Below are 15761 nucleotides of genomic sequence, written 5' to 3'. Positions count from 1 at the left end.
CCCCTTCCCTGGCCGCTCACTCACCACCCGTGCTGGGTACTAGAGCCATGGCTGACCCAACGATGACATGGTTTTGAAAATGTGAATTTCTTCTAGTGCATATGGTCTAAACGGAAACTAGTTATTCTAACGTATAGATGGCTGCTGTCCATGGACCAGGGCACTTGCATTCCAACAACTGCCCCAGGAAATGCAGCCTTGTGCCTTTCAAAAGATTAAAGATTCTGCCTGTTATTTTCAATGTGCCTTCTCCCCAACGGCAGGACTAGTTCATGGAGCCACCGGTGACCCCCCCAGGGCACTAGTCCTCCAAGGTGTTAATACACGGGGTTTGCAAAGGGGGTTCCAGGTCAAGGAGATGTCAGGTTGAACAGAAGTAAACAGATTTCTTTCCTACAGGACATTCAGAATCTTGAATGTGTAAATTAGCATGTAAATGACCAGGGGGAGGGGAAACGGGGCAGAGTTACCCAGACAGACGCAGTCATTTGCTGCAGGAACTTCTCTCCGGCCACGTGCCTGTTAACATGTCCGGAGTCTAGAGTTCTTTGGAGCAGTGCTTTGCAAGAAGGGCTGTAATCTCTGCAGGACAACACTGCTTTTAATGTGACTATAATGTGACAAAGTCGGCATCTTTAAACAGCCACCATTTCTCAGGAGCTAGATTCATGGGAGTATGTAGACTATACATCTTAAGTCTTTAGTTAAACTTGACGTTATAGCCCTGGGGTCCAAGTTCCATTTCAGTTCCCAGCACCTTTGAGAATCCGATGGCAGTTATGGCCTCTCCCTAGAAAACTGCTCCTGTCTCATGTCTGGAGGGCCACTGAGGACCCACTCTCTGCAATTTGACCCAATTCTGCCCTACAGTTTGTTGTCATATCTGAATACCAGCCAAGCCATTGTTTGCTTTGTAGTTCTCTTTAACTCATTTGAAATAAGACAAATTTATGTTAAAGGAAACACTGTACCACTGCCTCAGGCGGAAATCAGCATCAGTTGCCATGAACAGAAGGTGCGGCCACACAGTTAAATACAGTGGACTCAGGCCTCGCTGTTACACCCTGGGGCCTGGGGCCGGTTCTCCACTGCCTCCGGCTCCGTGTCCTGTTCTAAGGATATTAGGTAGTACGAAGGAAGTGAAGGAAGCATGAAGACCAGCCTCAACCGAGCCTTTCTCTGTGGACGAGGGAACTTCCTCAGTGAGCACCAGCGGGACCCCTCATGTTTGGTGGGGGGGACACGCAGCTCCTAGAGCCTTGCTGCTGGTGTGTGCGGGGCCAGCAGGATCGCTGGGACATGGCAGTGACGCAAAGCCGAGCCTCAGACTTGCAGGTCAGTCTGCATTTTAACAGCATCCACAGGTGGTGTCACGTCCGAGGAGCCCTGCCCTAGAGGCCAAGGGCCCAGGTACAGGAGTCCGAGCTCCCACTTGCTCTTCTCGCCATGGGTCAGGCCAGTGATATTCGGTGACAGTGTACTTTGATACACTGTAGTGTAGACATGTGCCTCCAAGCCTCTGATGTCACCCACGCTGTCACGCAGAGCTGGAAAGGCCTCGGCCCCTGTAGGCATGCAGCACTGAGCTAAGGCTTCGTTCTTTTCATGAACACAAAGCAGAGACCAAGAATCAACTATGTAGAAAATCAGTCGGTTTTCTGTTTAGACGCCGATGTCAAAAGCTTCACGTGCATCTCCTCTTGTGCCTGCTCAGCAGCTTTGGCTAAGCACGTTCCACTAAAGGTGCCGTTTGGCGCCAGAAATGCACATCAGCATGTCACCCGCCCCCAAGGGGCTCATGTTCTCGAGGCTGAGCAGCCAGCAGGCCGTTAGGCAGGTGCTTTCATCTCCTCGAAAACAAAAACATGGCTGTTGCCCATCTCTGGCTCTTTAGGACGGCCGTCACGTGACACCAGGAATCCAATGGGCCTTTTGCCTATAGATGTCACCAGGTGATTTCTGCTAACCAAGCGACCTGGTGGTTCTGGAGGGACGGCCTGTCCGGAGCCCTGTGCTGAGATGCACCGTAGCAACTCTCCAGGAGGGCCAGTGGCCATGCGTACTTCCAGGAGTGCCCCGTTTGAAGCTATATCTCTGAGAGGTAGCCTCGGCAGTTCAAGGTTTCCAGACAGACCCCCGTGCTGAGGACCCAGTTTTCGGGGAGACGCATATACCCATCACCCTGCTCCCACAACACTTCTTAGGATAGTCAGCAGTCTTTGTGCCAGCTTCCGTCGTGTGATTACCCACTCTGGGGCTAGAAGCAGCAGCTTGTTTCGAGTGAGGCCATCAGTCTCAACTCCCCACTTGCCATCGAAGCTGGAGAAGACCAGGATCTGCCCCTTTCAGAAAATGGATGTGACGTCAGGGAGACGTGCATGCGTGTGTCGGGATGTCCTGGAAGCAAAGGCACAGAGAACAGGTGCCCTCGCTTGTAAAGCACACGCAAGGACCTTATTTCCGTGGGTGTCAAAGCCTGTTACTGTGGAGCTGCTCGAGTTAAGAAGATTGTGCCACATACACCCAAGGGCTGAGCAGCCAAGTAATTACCCAGAAGCCTTTGGGGACTGAACACCAGCTCTGCATCTGCAGACAAGTCACAAAGAAAACAGACGTCCGACAGAAGCCTTTTCCTTTGTCTATGGTCTGAATCTCCAGTTCATTCACTGGCAGCACCGTAGGCAGGAGCGAAGCTGCCGTCACCGGTGTTGGATCCTGATGACGTGACTCAGACCGGAAAGGACAGGGAGGACTGCAGCTTCAGAGGGGCTGTGATGCTCTCCCCACCTGGCTTCACAGAGTAACCTGCGCAGGGCACCGGGGTTGGGTTGTCCTGGGGATGACGGGCCCCAACCAGTCAACATATGCTTGAGCGTCGAGGCACCACTCAGCCCCGATCCCAGACCTCCCCTGGCCAGCCCTGCGCTCACTGAGTCAGCTCCTCACCACTCTCCGGGTGCCGTGGGGACTTTGCTAATGTTTCTTCCACCTGCTCCCATCTCAGCCTGCGTGGCACTTCCCCTGGACCCTTGCACAGCTCAGCCTAGCTCAGCTTTTTGTCTGTATGTCACCTCCAGAGAAGGTGGGCCCCTCTCTGTGAAGCACCCCGACCCCACAGTGCCATGTCCTACCTATTGTCTGGCTCCCTGAGTGGAATCCAAGCTCCAGGACAGCTGGGCTCTGTTGCATTCCTCCTGCCTAGACAGAGCCTGGCGTGTAGTGGGCCCCCTGTAAATATTGTTGAATGAGGGAGTAGGTGCCTTCTTACCCTACCCCAAATTTAAGGTCTAGGAAGGGAAATGCAGTCTTTTTAGAGGCATCTCTGCACCCCACATAGCACCATGCATAGCGGTAGAAAGCGTCAAGATATGTTTAAAGAAGTGTGTACAACAGTCCTGGATCAATAAGTAAAGAGTTTTGCTCCAGTGAACAGTCCTCGCAGAGGCAGATAAGCCATCGGAGTCTCTGGGAATCCTCTGATTAAAGTGGCTGCCAGTGAAACAGAAAGCTTGAATCGTCTAGGTGGAATGGCCCCTTAATTCTTTTAATTGCACTATCATTTCAGTTCCATCTGAAATGTCAGGCTTAGTTGTTCATTTTTATCCAGCAGCCCATCTAGATAGTAAGCAACAGGACACCATGGTGCGAGCTGCAGTCCAGAGAATGCTGGTGCATTATTCACGCCACTGTGATTAATGGGCCTTGAAACCTTATCTCCATCATCCCAGATACATATGCATTGACAGCCGCTATGCTTTCTGTGGTGTGTAGGGCTGTGCGTCCAGCTCAGAGTCAGGATGAAAAGCTGAGAATTTACAAAACACCCAATAACTTTGAGGAGCTGTCATTTCCACTGAGCCCGAGATACGGTGTCTGGTTATATGTAAGACTGTAGAATAGCTGAAAAGTTGCAGAGAAGCGGCACCAAGCCCACCTTCCAGTCAGGTCTGTCTCCCGCCTGAACTCAGGCGCATTCACTCGGGCTCACTGAGCAGGTGCTGTGCGTGAGCGTAAGGCAGACACTGCTTCCCCGCCCCCCTCACTATTCGGCGCCTGCTGCCTGTGAACTTGGCATGAGCTCTACAGATCCGGAAAGGAGCAGCTCGTACACTGTGGGTTGTCAGGAGCTTCTGAGGACCTTTGATGGCTCGCCCTGTGCTTAACCATCGGTAGCCAAGCTCTGCGTGTCCCGTTGGCCCACCCTCGGACACTGAGTGGCCCCCTTAAGTTATTCTGTGTGCCTTCTAAGAGATCTTCCCCGCTTTGGTTCAGAGTTCTAAAGAAGATCTAAAGAAGATCCAGACGATGCGAGAAAACACTGAAGTCTACGCCTTCCCATCTGCTGTCGATATCACATGGGTACCTGAACTCCAGACATCCTTTTGCTTCATGAATCGAAATGGGCTTTGCCCGAATCTGCTCACCCAGGACCACTTGTCTCTTTTAAAACCAGACTATTTTGAAGCGACAGCTGCTCCCAGAGGACTGCCCTGCACTGGGGCCACACTCCCGTCCTTACATCTGCTCTGAAGACCAAGTTCTCAGACTGCACCCCACTGCCAGCTGGGACTGGGGGCATTGTTCCAACATGTGCTCCCATGCCCTGACACGTCACGCGTGCCTCTGCTGCAGCCAGGCTGGCACTTCTCGTCCACATCAAGGATGCAATGTCATCTTTGCAAGGTTTAAGTCAAATCCAGCCGAAGTGAGAATGTGACTGTCCCCATGCGTGTCCCCCAGGAGAATTTGCAATGGGAGTTAAAGTGTTGGGCCCACGTCGTTGTGCGACAGTAAGGACATGTATTCCTGGAATCCCAGCAACTGGAAACACACCTCTTCTCTCCTGTGCAAAATGTCATATGGGCCTGGACCACCATGGGTCGTGGGGAACACAATTCCAAGCAGGACTTAGGGGTGGTATATTATTAATTTGCTACCCATATGTGGGGTTAATGGCAGCATCTAAAGTGTGTCAGTAAGGAAAGTGTAAGAAGACATGGTCCTTGAATCAACTATCAGTGCTTCAGGCGAAAATATTTTAAAACAAGTGTTTTAGGAACCTCTTTGGTTACAACCTGACATTTTGTTCCAAGAAGTTTTCTCTCTAGTTATAAAAGTAATACAGATTCGTTAGGAGAAACTGGCAGATTTGGAAAGAAAACACAGAAAGTCATCTCTTCAGTAGCAACATGAACTAATTAATGTCTACTTTTATAGCTTAACAGTGCTCCAAATATCTATCAATCAAAGTATTGACAAAAACTAGAGTAAAAAATGAAATTCTCCCTTTTGCAAGTCAAATTCATCCTTTTGCAAATCAAATTCATCCTTTTGCAAATCAAATTCACCCTTTTGCAAATCAAATTTACCCTTTTGCAAATAAAATTCACTCTTTTGCAAATCAAATTCACCTTTTGCAAATCAAATTCACCCTTTTGTAAATCAAATTCACCCCTTGACAAATCCAATTCACTCTTTTGAAAATCAAATTCACCCTTTTGCAAATCAAATTCACCCTTTTGCAAATCAAATTCACTCTTTTGCAAATCAAATTCACTCTTTTGCAAATCAAATTCACCTTTTACAAATCAAATTCACCCTTTTGTAAATCAAATTCACCCCTTGGCAAATCAAATTCACCCCTTGGCAAATCAAATTCACCTTTTGCAAATCAAATTCACCCCTTTGCAAATCAAATTCACCTTTTCCAAATCAAATTAACCCTTTAGCAAATCAAATTCACCCCTTTGTAAATCAAATTCACCCCTTTGCAAATCAAATTCTCCATTTTGAAGTCGAAATTCACCCTTTTGCAAAGCAAATTCACCCCTATACAAATCAAATTCACCCTTTTGCAAAGCAAATTCACCCTTTTGAAATCCAAATTCACCCTTTTGTAAATCAAATTCACCCCTTCCTTTGCAAATCAAATTCACCCTCTTGCAAATCAAATAGACCAGACCCTTTTGCAAATCAAATTAACCCCTTTGCAAATCAAATTCACCCCTTTGAAACTCAAATTCACCCTTTTGAAATGCAAATTCACCCCTGTGGACTCAAAATTAACCCTCTTGCAAATCAAACTCACCCTTTTGCAAAGCAAATTCACCCCTTTGCAATCCAAAAAAAAAATCACTCCTTTGCAAATCTAATTTACCATTTTGCTAATCAAACTCACCCCTTACAAATCAAGTTCACCCTTTTGCAAATCAAATTCATCCTTTTGCAGATCCAATTTTTCCACAAAAATCTTTTTGTTAGTCTTTGTAATAAAAATAAATCCAATGTTAAATTAGTGTTAAAATTAAACTTGTTTTTACGTGTATTTAATAATAAACATAAAATACGTATTTAACGTCAGAAATACTTATTTACTTATAGCTTCATCTACACGGTTCTCCTGCTGCTGTTCTTGGTATTTTCATATCCATATTTATAAAATAATTTTGACAATCTGTAGGAGTAATAGTTGCAACGGAATGATTAATATCTACTATATGTTCATGGTTTGATGGATCAGCGAAAATATTTCTTGCGCAGAACTTAATTTTTTAAAAACGAAGGTGCAATCGAAATGTAATACACCAGATCATGTTACTGTGCCAATGGTGAGAGGACGAAATGTTTCTCTAATTGCAGCAATAAACATTCAGGGAATGGTGTGGCATGAAGTAATTGCATGTTCTACAGTACAAATATTTTTTGGGAATTTCTTCAGAGGTTATTGCAGAAATTGGATGAAGATAACTTGGAGAAAGTGTGGTTTGTTTTGGACAATGTAAGCCTCTACAAAACCCAGGAATTAGCCTGTTACCACGAAAATAAGACCTCGCTGGACAATCAGCTCTACTGCGTGTTTTGGAGCAAAAATTAATATAAGGCCTGGTTTTATTTTACTATAAGACCGGGTTTTTAATGTAAGAATATAATACATAATATAAGAATATAATATAATATAATAATATAATACAGTGGTACCTCGGTTTTTTAACGTAATCCATTCCGGAAGACCGTTTGAGTTCTGAAACGTTCGAAAACAGCTAACAGCTAGGCCTCAGCATCTTGCACTCAGCGGAAGCCGTGTGACATGTTCGACTTCTGAGACATGTTCGAAAACCGAAGCATTTTCTTCTTGGTTTACGGTATTCGTAAACCAAAATGTTTGTCAACGGAGACGTTCGAAAACTGAGGTACTACTGTATAATACGGGGTCTTATTTTACTATAAGACTGGGTCTTAAATTAATTTTTGCTCCAAAAGATGCATTAGAGCTAATTGTCTGGCTAGGTCTTATTTTTGGGTAAACATGGTATGTGATCTCATTGGTCAGACAAGATATACTTTATTGTTCCTACCACCATACTCTCCAGTGATGAACCCCACTGAAGAAGTTTTTTCAAAAATTAAGTTCTGCACAAGAAATATTTTGGTTTATCCATCAAGCCATGAACATTTAGTAGATGTTCTTAATCATTCCATTGCAACTATTACTCCTACAGATTGTCATAATTATTTTATTAATATGTATATGAAAATACCGTGAGCAGTGGCAGGAGAAGTGATGAAGCTATAAGTAAATAAGTATTTCTGATGTTAAATAAGTATCTTATGTTTATTATTAAATGCATGCAATAAAATGTTCATTTTAACAACATTGGATTTATTTTATTACAAAGAATAAGAAAATGTTTTTGTGTTGAAATTTCATCTGCAAAAGGATGAATTTGATTTGCAAAAAGGTGAATTTGATTTGTAAAAGGGTGAATTTGATTTGCAAAAGGGTGAATTGGGAGTGCAAAGGGGTGAATTTGATTTGCAAAAGGGTGAATTGGGAGTGCAAAGGGGTGAATTTGATTTGCAAAAGGGTGAATTGGGAGTGCAAAGGGGTGAATTTGATTTGCAAAAGGGTGAATTGGGAGTGCAAAGGGGTGAATTTGATTTGCAAAAGGGTGAATTGGGAGTGCAAAGGGGTGAATTTGATTTGCAAAAGGGTGAATTGGGAGTGCAAAGGGGTGAATTTGATTTGCAAAAGGGTGAATTGGGAGTGCAAAGGGGTGAATTTGATTTGCAAAAGGGTGAATTGGGAGTGCAAAGGGGTGAATTTGATTTGCAAAAGGTGAATTGGGAGTGCAAAGGGGTGAATTTGATTTGCAAAAGGGTGAATTGGGAGTGCAAAGGGGTGAATTTGATTTGCAAAAGGGTGAATTGGGAGTGCAAAGGGGTGAATTTGATTTGCAAAAGGGTGAATTGGGAGTGCAAAGGGGTGAATTTGATTTGCAAAAGGGTGAATTGGGAGTGCAAAACCTGTATCGCAGCTGTTGTGGGAAGCATTCATTGCATAGTCAGTCACGTTACCCTCCTTTCTTGGGTCGATGTGTGTGTGATCTGTTTGTGAATATTAAAGCAAAACAATGTGAAATAATCTAACCAAACACATGGAAACATTTATAGTACAATGGCTGGGTGGTTTGGTGTATGGAAATATTCTTGATTGTGGCAGACATTGAAAGAATGCTTCTTAAAAGCCCCCTACCCCAGAAGTCTTGATGCTGAGTGACATATGGGTAATTTTTCTTTTGAGGGAATCAATAAAATAACTATTTTCAAAATGACTTTATATTGACTGAAAGGTCAGACATGCCTTGGGCATTGATCCCAGGTCCATAATCACTTTTTGTTTAGTAAGTTCACCACTCTCCATAGTTGATTGTCAAGAAATTCAGTTCATCATTTAAACAAAATATTTATAAAGTATTTGCAGTCCTCCCTGTGGCCACCGCCTACGGGAGTCTCACTGGGGATGGCCTTTCTTTGTCAGGAAGTGGATCTCTACAGAATGAACAGCCAGGATAAGCTGGGCCTCACTGTGTGCTACCGGACGGATGACGAAGACGACTTAGGCATTTACATAAGCGAGGTATGGAGGCCAGTTTCTTATAACTATGATATCAAGACCAAAAGACGTGCTTTTGTTTCATGTGTTAACCAACCTTAACCCTGGCTTCCTGAGAATTCTTTGGGAAGAGACAGACAAATTTCTCTGTCCCCTTCATCACACTCCATGGAGTTCCATCCTTAATGGGGGGTTAAGTTATAATATCAGCACAGTCAGTGAAATTGCCCTTCAGAAGCCTACAAATGGGCCAGAAAATGGAGCCATTTGCATGATTTGCGTGTTCCAGCCTGAGGGACCATCACACACACACTTCCCATCTGAGGTCCACTGGCTGGCGTGGTGGATGGAATCTTACTCTTTTCAAAGTATTTCTTTCTCTCTTTTCCTCTTGGTGGAGTGTGTATTGTTGAATCCATATATGTAAAGTGCAACTTCACAGTACATACCTGGAGGCTGTTTGATCTTCCAGCTAACTGCAGTGTGGACACTGTGCCAAGCACCCCATGTTCACAAGCATGGAACCCCAAGGGTGTCAGGAAATAAATTCTGTCTCTATGGGATGAGCCAAGAGCTGTGTCTGCTGGGCTTAATAATTACCCTCTGGACAGACTTGGTCCACCAAGCTTCAGCTGGCCTGTTGTTGCTGCATTTTGGGGCATCTTTACTGTAGTCCAGCCCACTTGTCTCAGTTGCATTCCATTTCCAAGTTATTTTCCAACATTTAATAGTGGTTGGTAAAATAATCCAGGCACGGCTGCCAGTCAGTGTAATGAAAGCTGCCCTGTAGCATGTTCCTCGTCGCACTTGGACACGCAGTGTTGTGCCCGAAGTCTGCTGCCTGCCACACACGGCCCGCCAGGGCTGTGGCCCCAGAGCTCGGAAGGAGTCAATCCATCACTGTCTGTGTCTCTGCATGACACCGAGTCTCCTCTGTCTGTACGGAACAAAACCATAGGGACGAGCATGACAGTGTCAGATGTGTCTCAGGGAATGCCGTTACTGTCGTTATGTTGAGTTACCCACCTGGTGCTGACACTTTCACTGTGTATTTCAGATCGATCCTAACAGCATCGCGGCCAAGGACGGACGCATCCGAGAAGGAGACCGCATTATCCAGGTGAGTCGACATCTGACCGGTGGCCTGGTCCCCTGCCCATCACTAAAGCTCACACTGGTCCCAATAACAGCTCTCGAGATGAAGAGCACAGGCCGGACAAGTTAGCAAGTGAAGCACGGACTCTGGACAGTGACGCACAACAGGGCGTGTTGGGGCCTGAGGCAAAGTGGGGAGGGAGCCCTCGGGAGAGCTGCTGCCCAGCACCCCACAGGATGAGCCAGCTCACCTCGTTTTCTTCAACTCTCTTTGGGCCAAAGACAACACACGAGTGAGTCTAAGCCTGCCAACGATGTGACTTGTGGACCAGACTCATTTAGAGTGCTCTCAAGGATTAATTTTGGGCCAAGTGTTTCAAGTTTGGTCTGATCTTTATAATGGGAACATCTCTGGCAAATTTAGCAAAATGGATCAGAAGTCTTTCAAATTCTGTGACTCGGCACTTAAGCATTATATGGAATGGCTTCTCAGGGTACTTGCTTTCCCTCTAGCTCTGTTGCTGTTTTACATCAAAGTGAGACCGTTTCTCTCTCGGGTCCTCTTTTTCAACTCACAGAAATCGAGGTTCTTTGGTTCACTGTGTCCCACAGGCTTTGCTCTGCCTCTTCTCATTTCCGACACACTTTGTTTATAGCTATCATTCCAGTCCTCACTGTGAGTGATTTTGATTTTTTTTCCACTGCTTATTCCAATTTCCTCAGCCTTCAACCCAGACCTCAGCTGTCCTTCAGCTTCACTCCTGAGGTTTTGCACTCTTAGCCGTGCTGCCGTTTTTGGTTGCTATTGTTTTCCAGTTACATGTCCTATAGGGCAGGGAGGCGCTGGGTCCCCGACAGGGCCCTCTGTGCTCCATTGGGTCCACTGGGCCTCAGTGACCCCATTTCTCCTTGGTCACCAAGATCCATTACCCCAAATGGTGGAGTCACCGCTTTGCTGACTGTTGGTTTAAGGAGTTGGTGGAAGGCTCACCCCCACTCCCCCAGCTCAGTGGGAGCATCCCTGGGGCCCTTGCAGGAATGGCCCACTCTGGGACTGAAACCTCCAGACCAGGAAAAGGAGCAAAAATCCTGCAAGAGGGTTATCTGGTGTGATGGCGAGAGAGTCCCTCCCACTGGCCTCTGTCCTACCTAAAGAAGTTAAAAAAATGCCCAAGTGAGGATACAAACCACCTTGCGTAATTCCATTTCCTTCTCTCCCCTCAACTTCCACAATGTTCCCATCAGACCTGTTGCTTCTTCACCCGTATTATCGGAAAATACCTGTAATAATGCTTTACTACCTCCATTTGTATTCCTGCCTGAGTATTCTGCCTGATGAAATTGCACAGATGTCCCTTCTTCCCACACTGTGATTTTGCCCAGTGCTGCCTCCTGGGGTCCCAGCCACCCCTGTTCTCATGGCTTGTACTTTACACTCTCCTTGGACGCCCACAGGGTCCCCTCCTGGGCCAGAGACTGCACCAACATCAGCATTCTTTACATGCTGCATGGAAGCTCTCTCTGTTGTGCTGCAAGTGGGTGACAGACACAGGCCTGCAGCAGGACACAGTGGTCCTACATGAGCTGATTGATGCACTGTCCACCCCTCACCTCCTGTCTTTCAGATTAATGGGCTGGAGGTACAGAACCGGGAAGAGGCCGTGGCTCTCCTGACCAGTGACGAACACAAGAGTGTTTCCCTGCTCATTGCAAGGCCCGAACTCCAGGTGAGTCAGCTTCTTGCCCATGAGGCTGGGTCTGACTTTCTAGACCAAAGCCCATGCTCCTGTAGGACACCGCCCGGTGTCATCCGACCTTGAAGGCAGTGTGCCACCCTGAGACGGTGGTCTAACTGCTGGGGCTCAGCACATTTTCTGCTTTAACCTTTAAAGGTGGCGCTGACGGCAGCCCAGCAGGCTCATTAATGCAGGGATGTAGTGAAGGAGAAGGGAAGTCTATGGGATGGAAAACACAGCCAGGGTCATGACCGTCCGGAGGTGACATCCTGGGGCCTGGCAGGTGCTCCAGCCGAGCTATGTGTGTCTTGTTCACAGTTGCAGAGTGCAGGGGGCGTGCAGTGTGGTGACAACAGTTAATAGCACTGTACTGACTACTGGAAATTGGCTAGAAGAGTGAATTTCAGGTGCTCTCATCACACACACACACACACACACACACACACACACACACAAAACCAGTACCTCAGAGATGATGTTAATTAGCTTGTCTAATCATTTCATTATGGGAATATATGATGTATACCTTAAACGTAATACAATGTTTATTTTTTTAATGAAACATTGATCAATAAACTTTATTTAAAAATGAAAATAAAAGGCCACATTTGGCACTTGGGCTGTAGATCAAGGAGCCCCGAATAGTTCTCTTTTATGGGGGAGGGGGGCTGCTGTGCTCAGTGCGGGCGGGAGCAGGCGGCCAGCTGGCTGGACCCATTCTACCTGGCCTGACTCTAGCGGAGGTGGACAGAGGGGCATCACCCGTGGACATGAATGGGCAGACACTGACGTGGGGTGGGCTCCTTTTCTGACACGTAGCAAAACAAGTCGTGTTGCCCTAGAAATGTTTTTCCCAAGGAAATGTCTTTTCTTAAAATACATAATTAAATGAAAGCAAAGGCCTGTCTTGTGAGGCATGTTGGCTGCCGCTTCTCCCCAGCTGGACGAGGGCTGGATGGACGATGACAGAAACGACCTTCTGGACGAGCTGCACCTGGACATGCTGGAGGAGCAGCACCACCAGGCCATGCAGTTCACGGCCAGCATGCTCCCCCAGGTAAGGGGCCGCCCCTGCCCTCCGAGCCCCTTGTCCCTACTGACGACCGTCAGGCAGCAGCGCCTGGAAGGCGGCGCGCAGGCAGACTGGGCGCGTTTCTAGTCACCTAGAGCCGAAGTCGCACGGAGAGTGTGGCCCCCGAAGCGCAGACACGCCGAGGGGCGCGGGCGCGACACTCCCGAGCTCAGCTCGTGGCCACCATCGGCCTGAGCTGCTTGGCGCCACCCGCTCCCTCTGCCCCCCCCCACTGGGTCAGGCGCGTTGGGCGGTGCCAGCGCAGGTGGGTACGTGGCCCTGTCCCCACTCCGACCGCCGCTCGTTTCCCTTGTGCAGAAGGCGCACGAGGAAGACGGCGGCACCACGGACACGGCCACCATCCTGTCCAACCAGCACGAGAAGGACAGCGGTGTGGGCCGCACCGACGACAGCACGCGCAACGACGAGAGCTCGGAGCCGGAGCACAGCGGCGAGCGGGCCCTGAGCCCGGAGGCCGCACAGGAGCCCGGCCGCGCGCCCGGCCTGGACGCGGAGCTGCGGCGGCTGAGCCGGGAGCTGCGCGGCGTGGAGCTCGAGTGCCTGGGGCTGGTGCGCGCGCGGCGCGCCGCCTGGATGCTGCCCGACAGCGGCTTCCGCAACTTCTAACACGCGCGGACGGCCGCCGGCCCGCGCTGGCCGACATCACCGAGCTGCCCGAGCGCGGCGACAAGGACAGCTCGAGCGCCTACAACACCGGCGAGACGGACGCGTCCCCCGACGGCTCGCTGCGCAGGGCGGCGGAGGGCGGCCCGGCAGCCCAGCGCCAGCGGCCCGCGCCCGCCCGACGCCGCCGAGGCGGCCCGCAGGCGGGCGGCGCATGCGCCCTACCGGCACGCGCACATCCCCGCGCACGCGCAGCACTACCGCAGCTACATGCAGCTGGTGCAGCAGCGCTCGGCCGTGGAGTTCGCGCACAGCCAGACGAGCCTGGCCGGGCCCGCCGAGCCGCGGCTGGAGTGGAAGGTCAAGGTGCGCAGCGACGGCTCGCGCTACATCACCAAGCGGCCGGTGCGCGACCGGCTGCTGCGGGAGCGCGCGCTGCGCATCCGCGAGGAGCGCAGCGGCGCCACCACGGACGACGACGCGGCCAGCGAGCTGAAGCTCGGCCGCTACTGGAGCCGCGAGGAGCGCAAGCAGCACGTGGTGCGCGCCAAGGAGCAGCGGCGGCGGCGCGCGCTGCTGCTGCAGAGCCGGCCGGGCTGCCTGCCGGAGGCGAGGAGCGCAGCGGCGCCACCACGGACGACGACGCGGCCAGCGAGCTGAAGCTCGGCCGCTACTGGAGCCGCGAGGAGCGCAAGCAGCACGTGGTGCGCGCCAAGGAGCAGCGGCGGCGGCGCGCGCTGCTGCTGCAGAGCCGGCCGGGCTGCCTGCCGGAGCCGCTGGCCGGCGACGAGCGCAAGGAGCCGAGCATCCTGGAGCTGAGCCACAAGAAGATGATGAAGCGGCGGAACAGGAGGATCCTGGACAACTGGATGACCATCCAGGAGCTCCTGACTCACGGCGCCAAGTCCCCGGACGGCACCAGGGTGGCCAACTGCTTCCTGTCGGTGACCACAGTGTGACGGACGCGCACGTGCGCGGCGTGTACATAGCGAATGCGCTCGTTGGGGTGGACGCTCTTGCCTCGTTCAAAGCGGCAGGTTTCTGTACAGAAGAGAAATAAGGTCGTGTTTATAGTCAGACTGCACCTTGGGGGTCATTGCTCTACCGTGAGCGGAGAGAAACCACCCGTAACTGTCTTGGAAGGTACTATTAACACACAGGGCTTTTTTCAAGTAGCGCTGGTACTTTTTACCTTGTTACCTTTTACATGCAGCGTTTAAATGTCCAAAAGATCTTTTTATTAAGCATACTTTCACAAATTTGTTTAAACTATATTCATATACAAGAGTTAAACGCTTTTTGTCCTGCGGAAAACACAGATACAACTGCCAGTATGTATTTTTAATGGAACTCTATTTTGTAATGTTACTTTGCTGAATGTGTTTCATATGAGTGACCATTAATATATTACTTGGGTCAGGGCTTCAACGCAAAACCACCAAACTGGTTAACGATTTGATACACATAACCAAACCAGCAGTGTTTCAATGTGTGTTCCAACTCTAAACATTTTCCTGATTAAAGTTCCCAAGAGAGTGGAAAGGTTTAAACAGAAAGCCGGGCATCATGTAGCTTTATGGAAGTTGAAAGCATGTTTGCAAACAGTGCAGCCCGTTGGAAAAATGTGCATGTACAGGAACGTTGTGGATGGAGACGGTTTGGGGAATTCTAAGTGTCATTGTAGTAAATAAACCTTTGCTGTGGAGATTTGAAGGGACAGACTTTGTACAAGCAAGTTCACAAAATCATGAGTAGCTGCAAACATGAAGTAAAATGAAGTTAAAATAAATTATTTTCTATTTGATATGGTTTGATGTGACTCCTCCTTTTCCAGTGGTGTCTCTGAAATCAAAGCCTTTTGCAATGTCTGTTCCTTTCCTGCCTTGGAAGAATATGAGACCTTCAGGTCATCCGACCCTTCTTTCTGCCTGGAACCCAAAGACATGTGAAACCAAGGTTTGTCAGTGAAAAATGAGGAATCCAACTCACCGTCTAATCCTGCATTCCAACAGGCCGTGTTGCAGAAAGCCACACCCAGCACAGTGGCCTGTAAGCAAGAATAACTGCAGTGAATCATTTGATCAATCAGGGTCACGTCCACAGTGAAATCTCTTTGGTCTTTTGGAACCATTACTGCCTGTCAGTAATAAAAACATTTCTGCTGACGTGGCCCAACTGCCCATGTATAAGATGCATCTGAAAATCACACAATATTGTCATAGAATAGCAAGGGTCACCCAAGTGGGTGGGCTTCAAAACTGGTATCTTTCAGACTCCAAGTCCAGGACCCTAAATAATGAATTTGCTAAAAGCATTCCCTAGTTACAGTGCTTACAACAAT

At 48.7% G+C, this 15761-nt stretch overlaps 1 protein-coding gene across 1 annotated transcript in view; it reads left to right on the top strand.

The window, feature by feature from the left end:
• The window catches only part of LOC109461409 (E3 ubiquitin-protein ligase PDZRN3), a 146627-nt gene extending 131403 nt beyond the window's left edge, over positions 1-15224 (top strand). The window contains 8 exon segments of the mRNA XM_074312195.1: positions 8819-8917; positions 9951-10013; positions 11614-11715; positions 12665-12781; positions 13115-13418; positions 13421-13574; positions 13576-13865; positions 14030-15224. Coding sequence (XP_074168296.1) covers positions 8819-8917; positions 9951-10013; positions 11614-11715; positions 12665-12781; positions 13115-13418; positions 13421-13574; positions 13576-13865; positions 14030-14379 — 1479 coding nt within the window. The 3' untranslated portion in view covers positions 14380-15224.
• The last annotated feature ends 537 nt before the right edge of the window (positions 15225-15761 follow it).

This window comes from Rhinolophus sinicus, linkage group LG10, assembly GCF_036562045.2.
Source record: "Rhinolophus sinicus isolate RSC01 linkage group LG10, ASM3656204v1, whole genome shotgun sequence".
Classification (NCBI taxonomy): domain Eukaryota; kingdom Metazoa; phylum Chordata; class Mammalia; order Chiroptera; family Rhinolophidae; genus Rhinolophus; species Rhinolophus sinicus.
The sequence above is the reverse complement of the archived record's forward strand: the minus strand, read 5'-3'. Positions and strand labels throughout refer to the sequence as shown.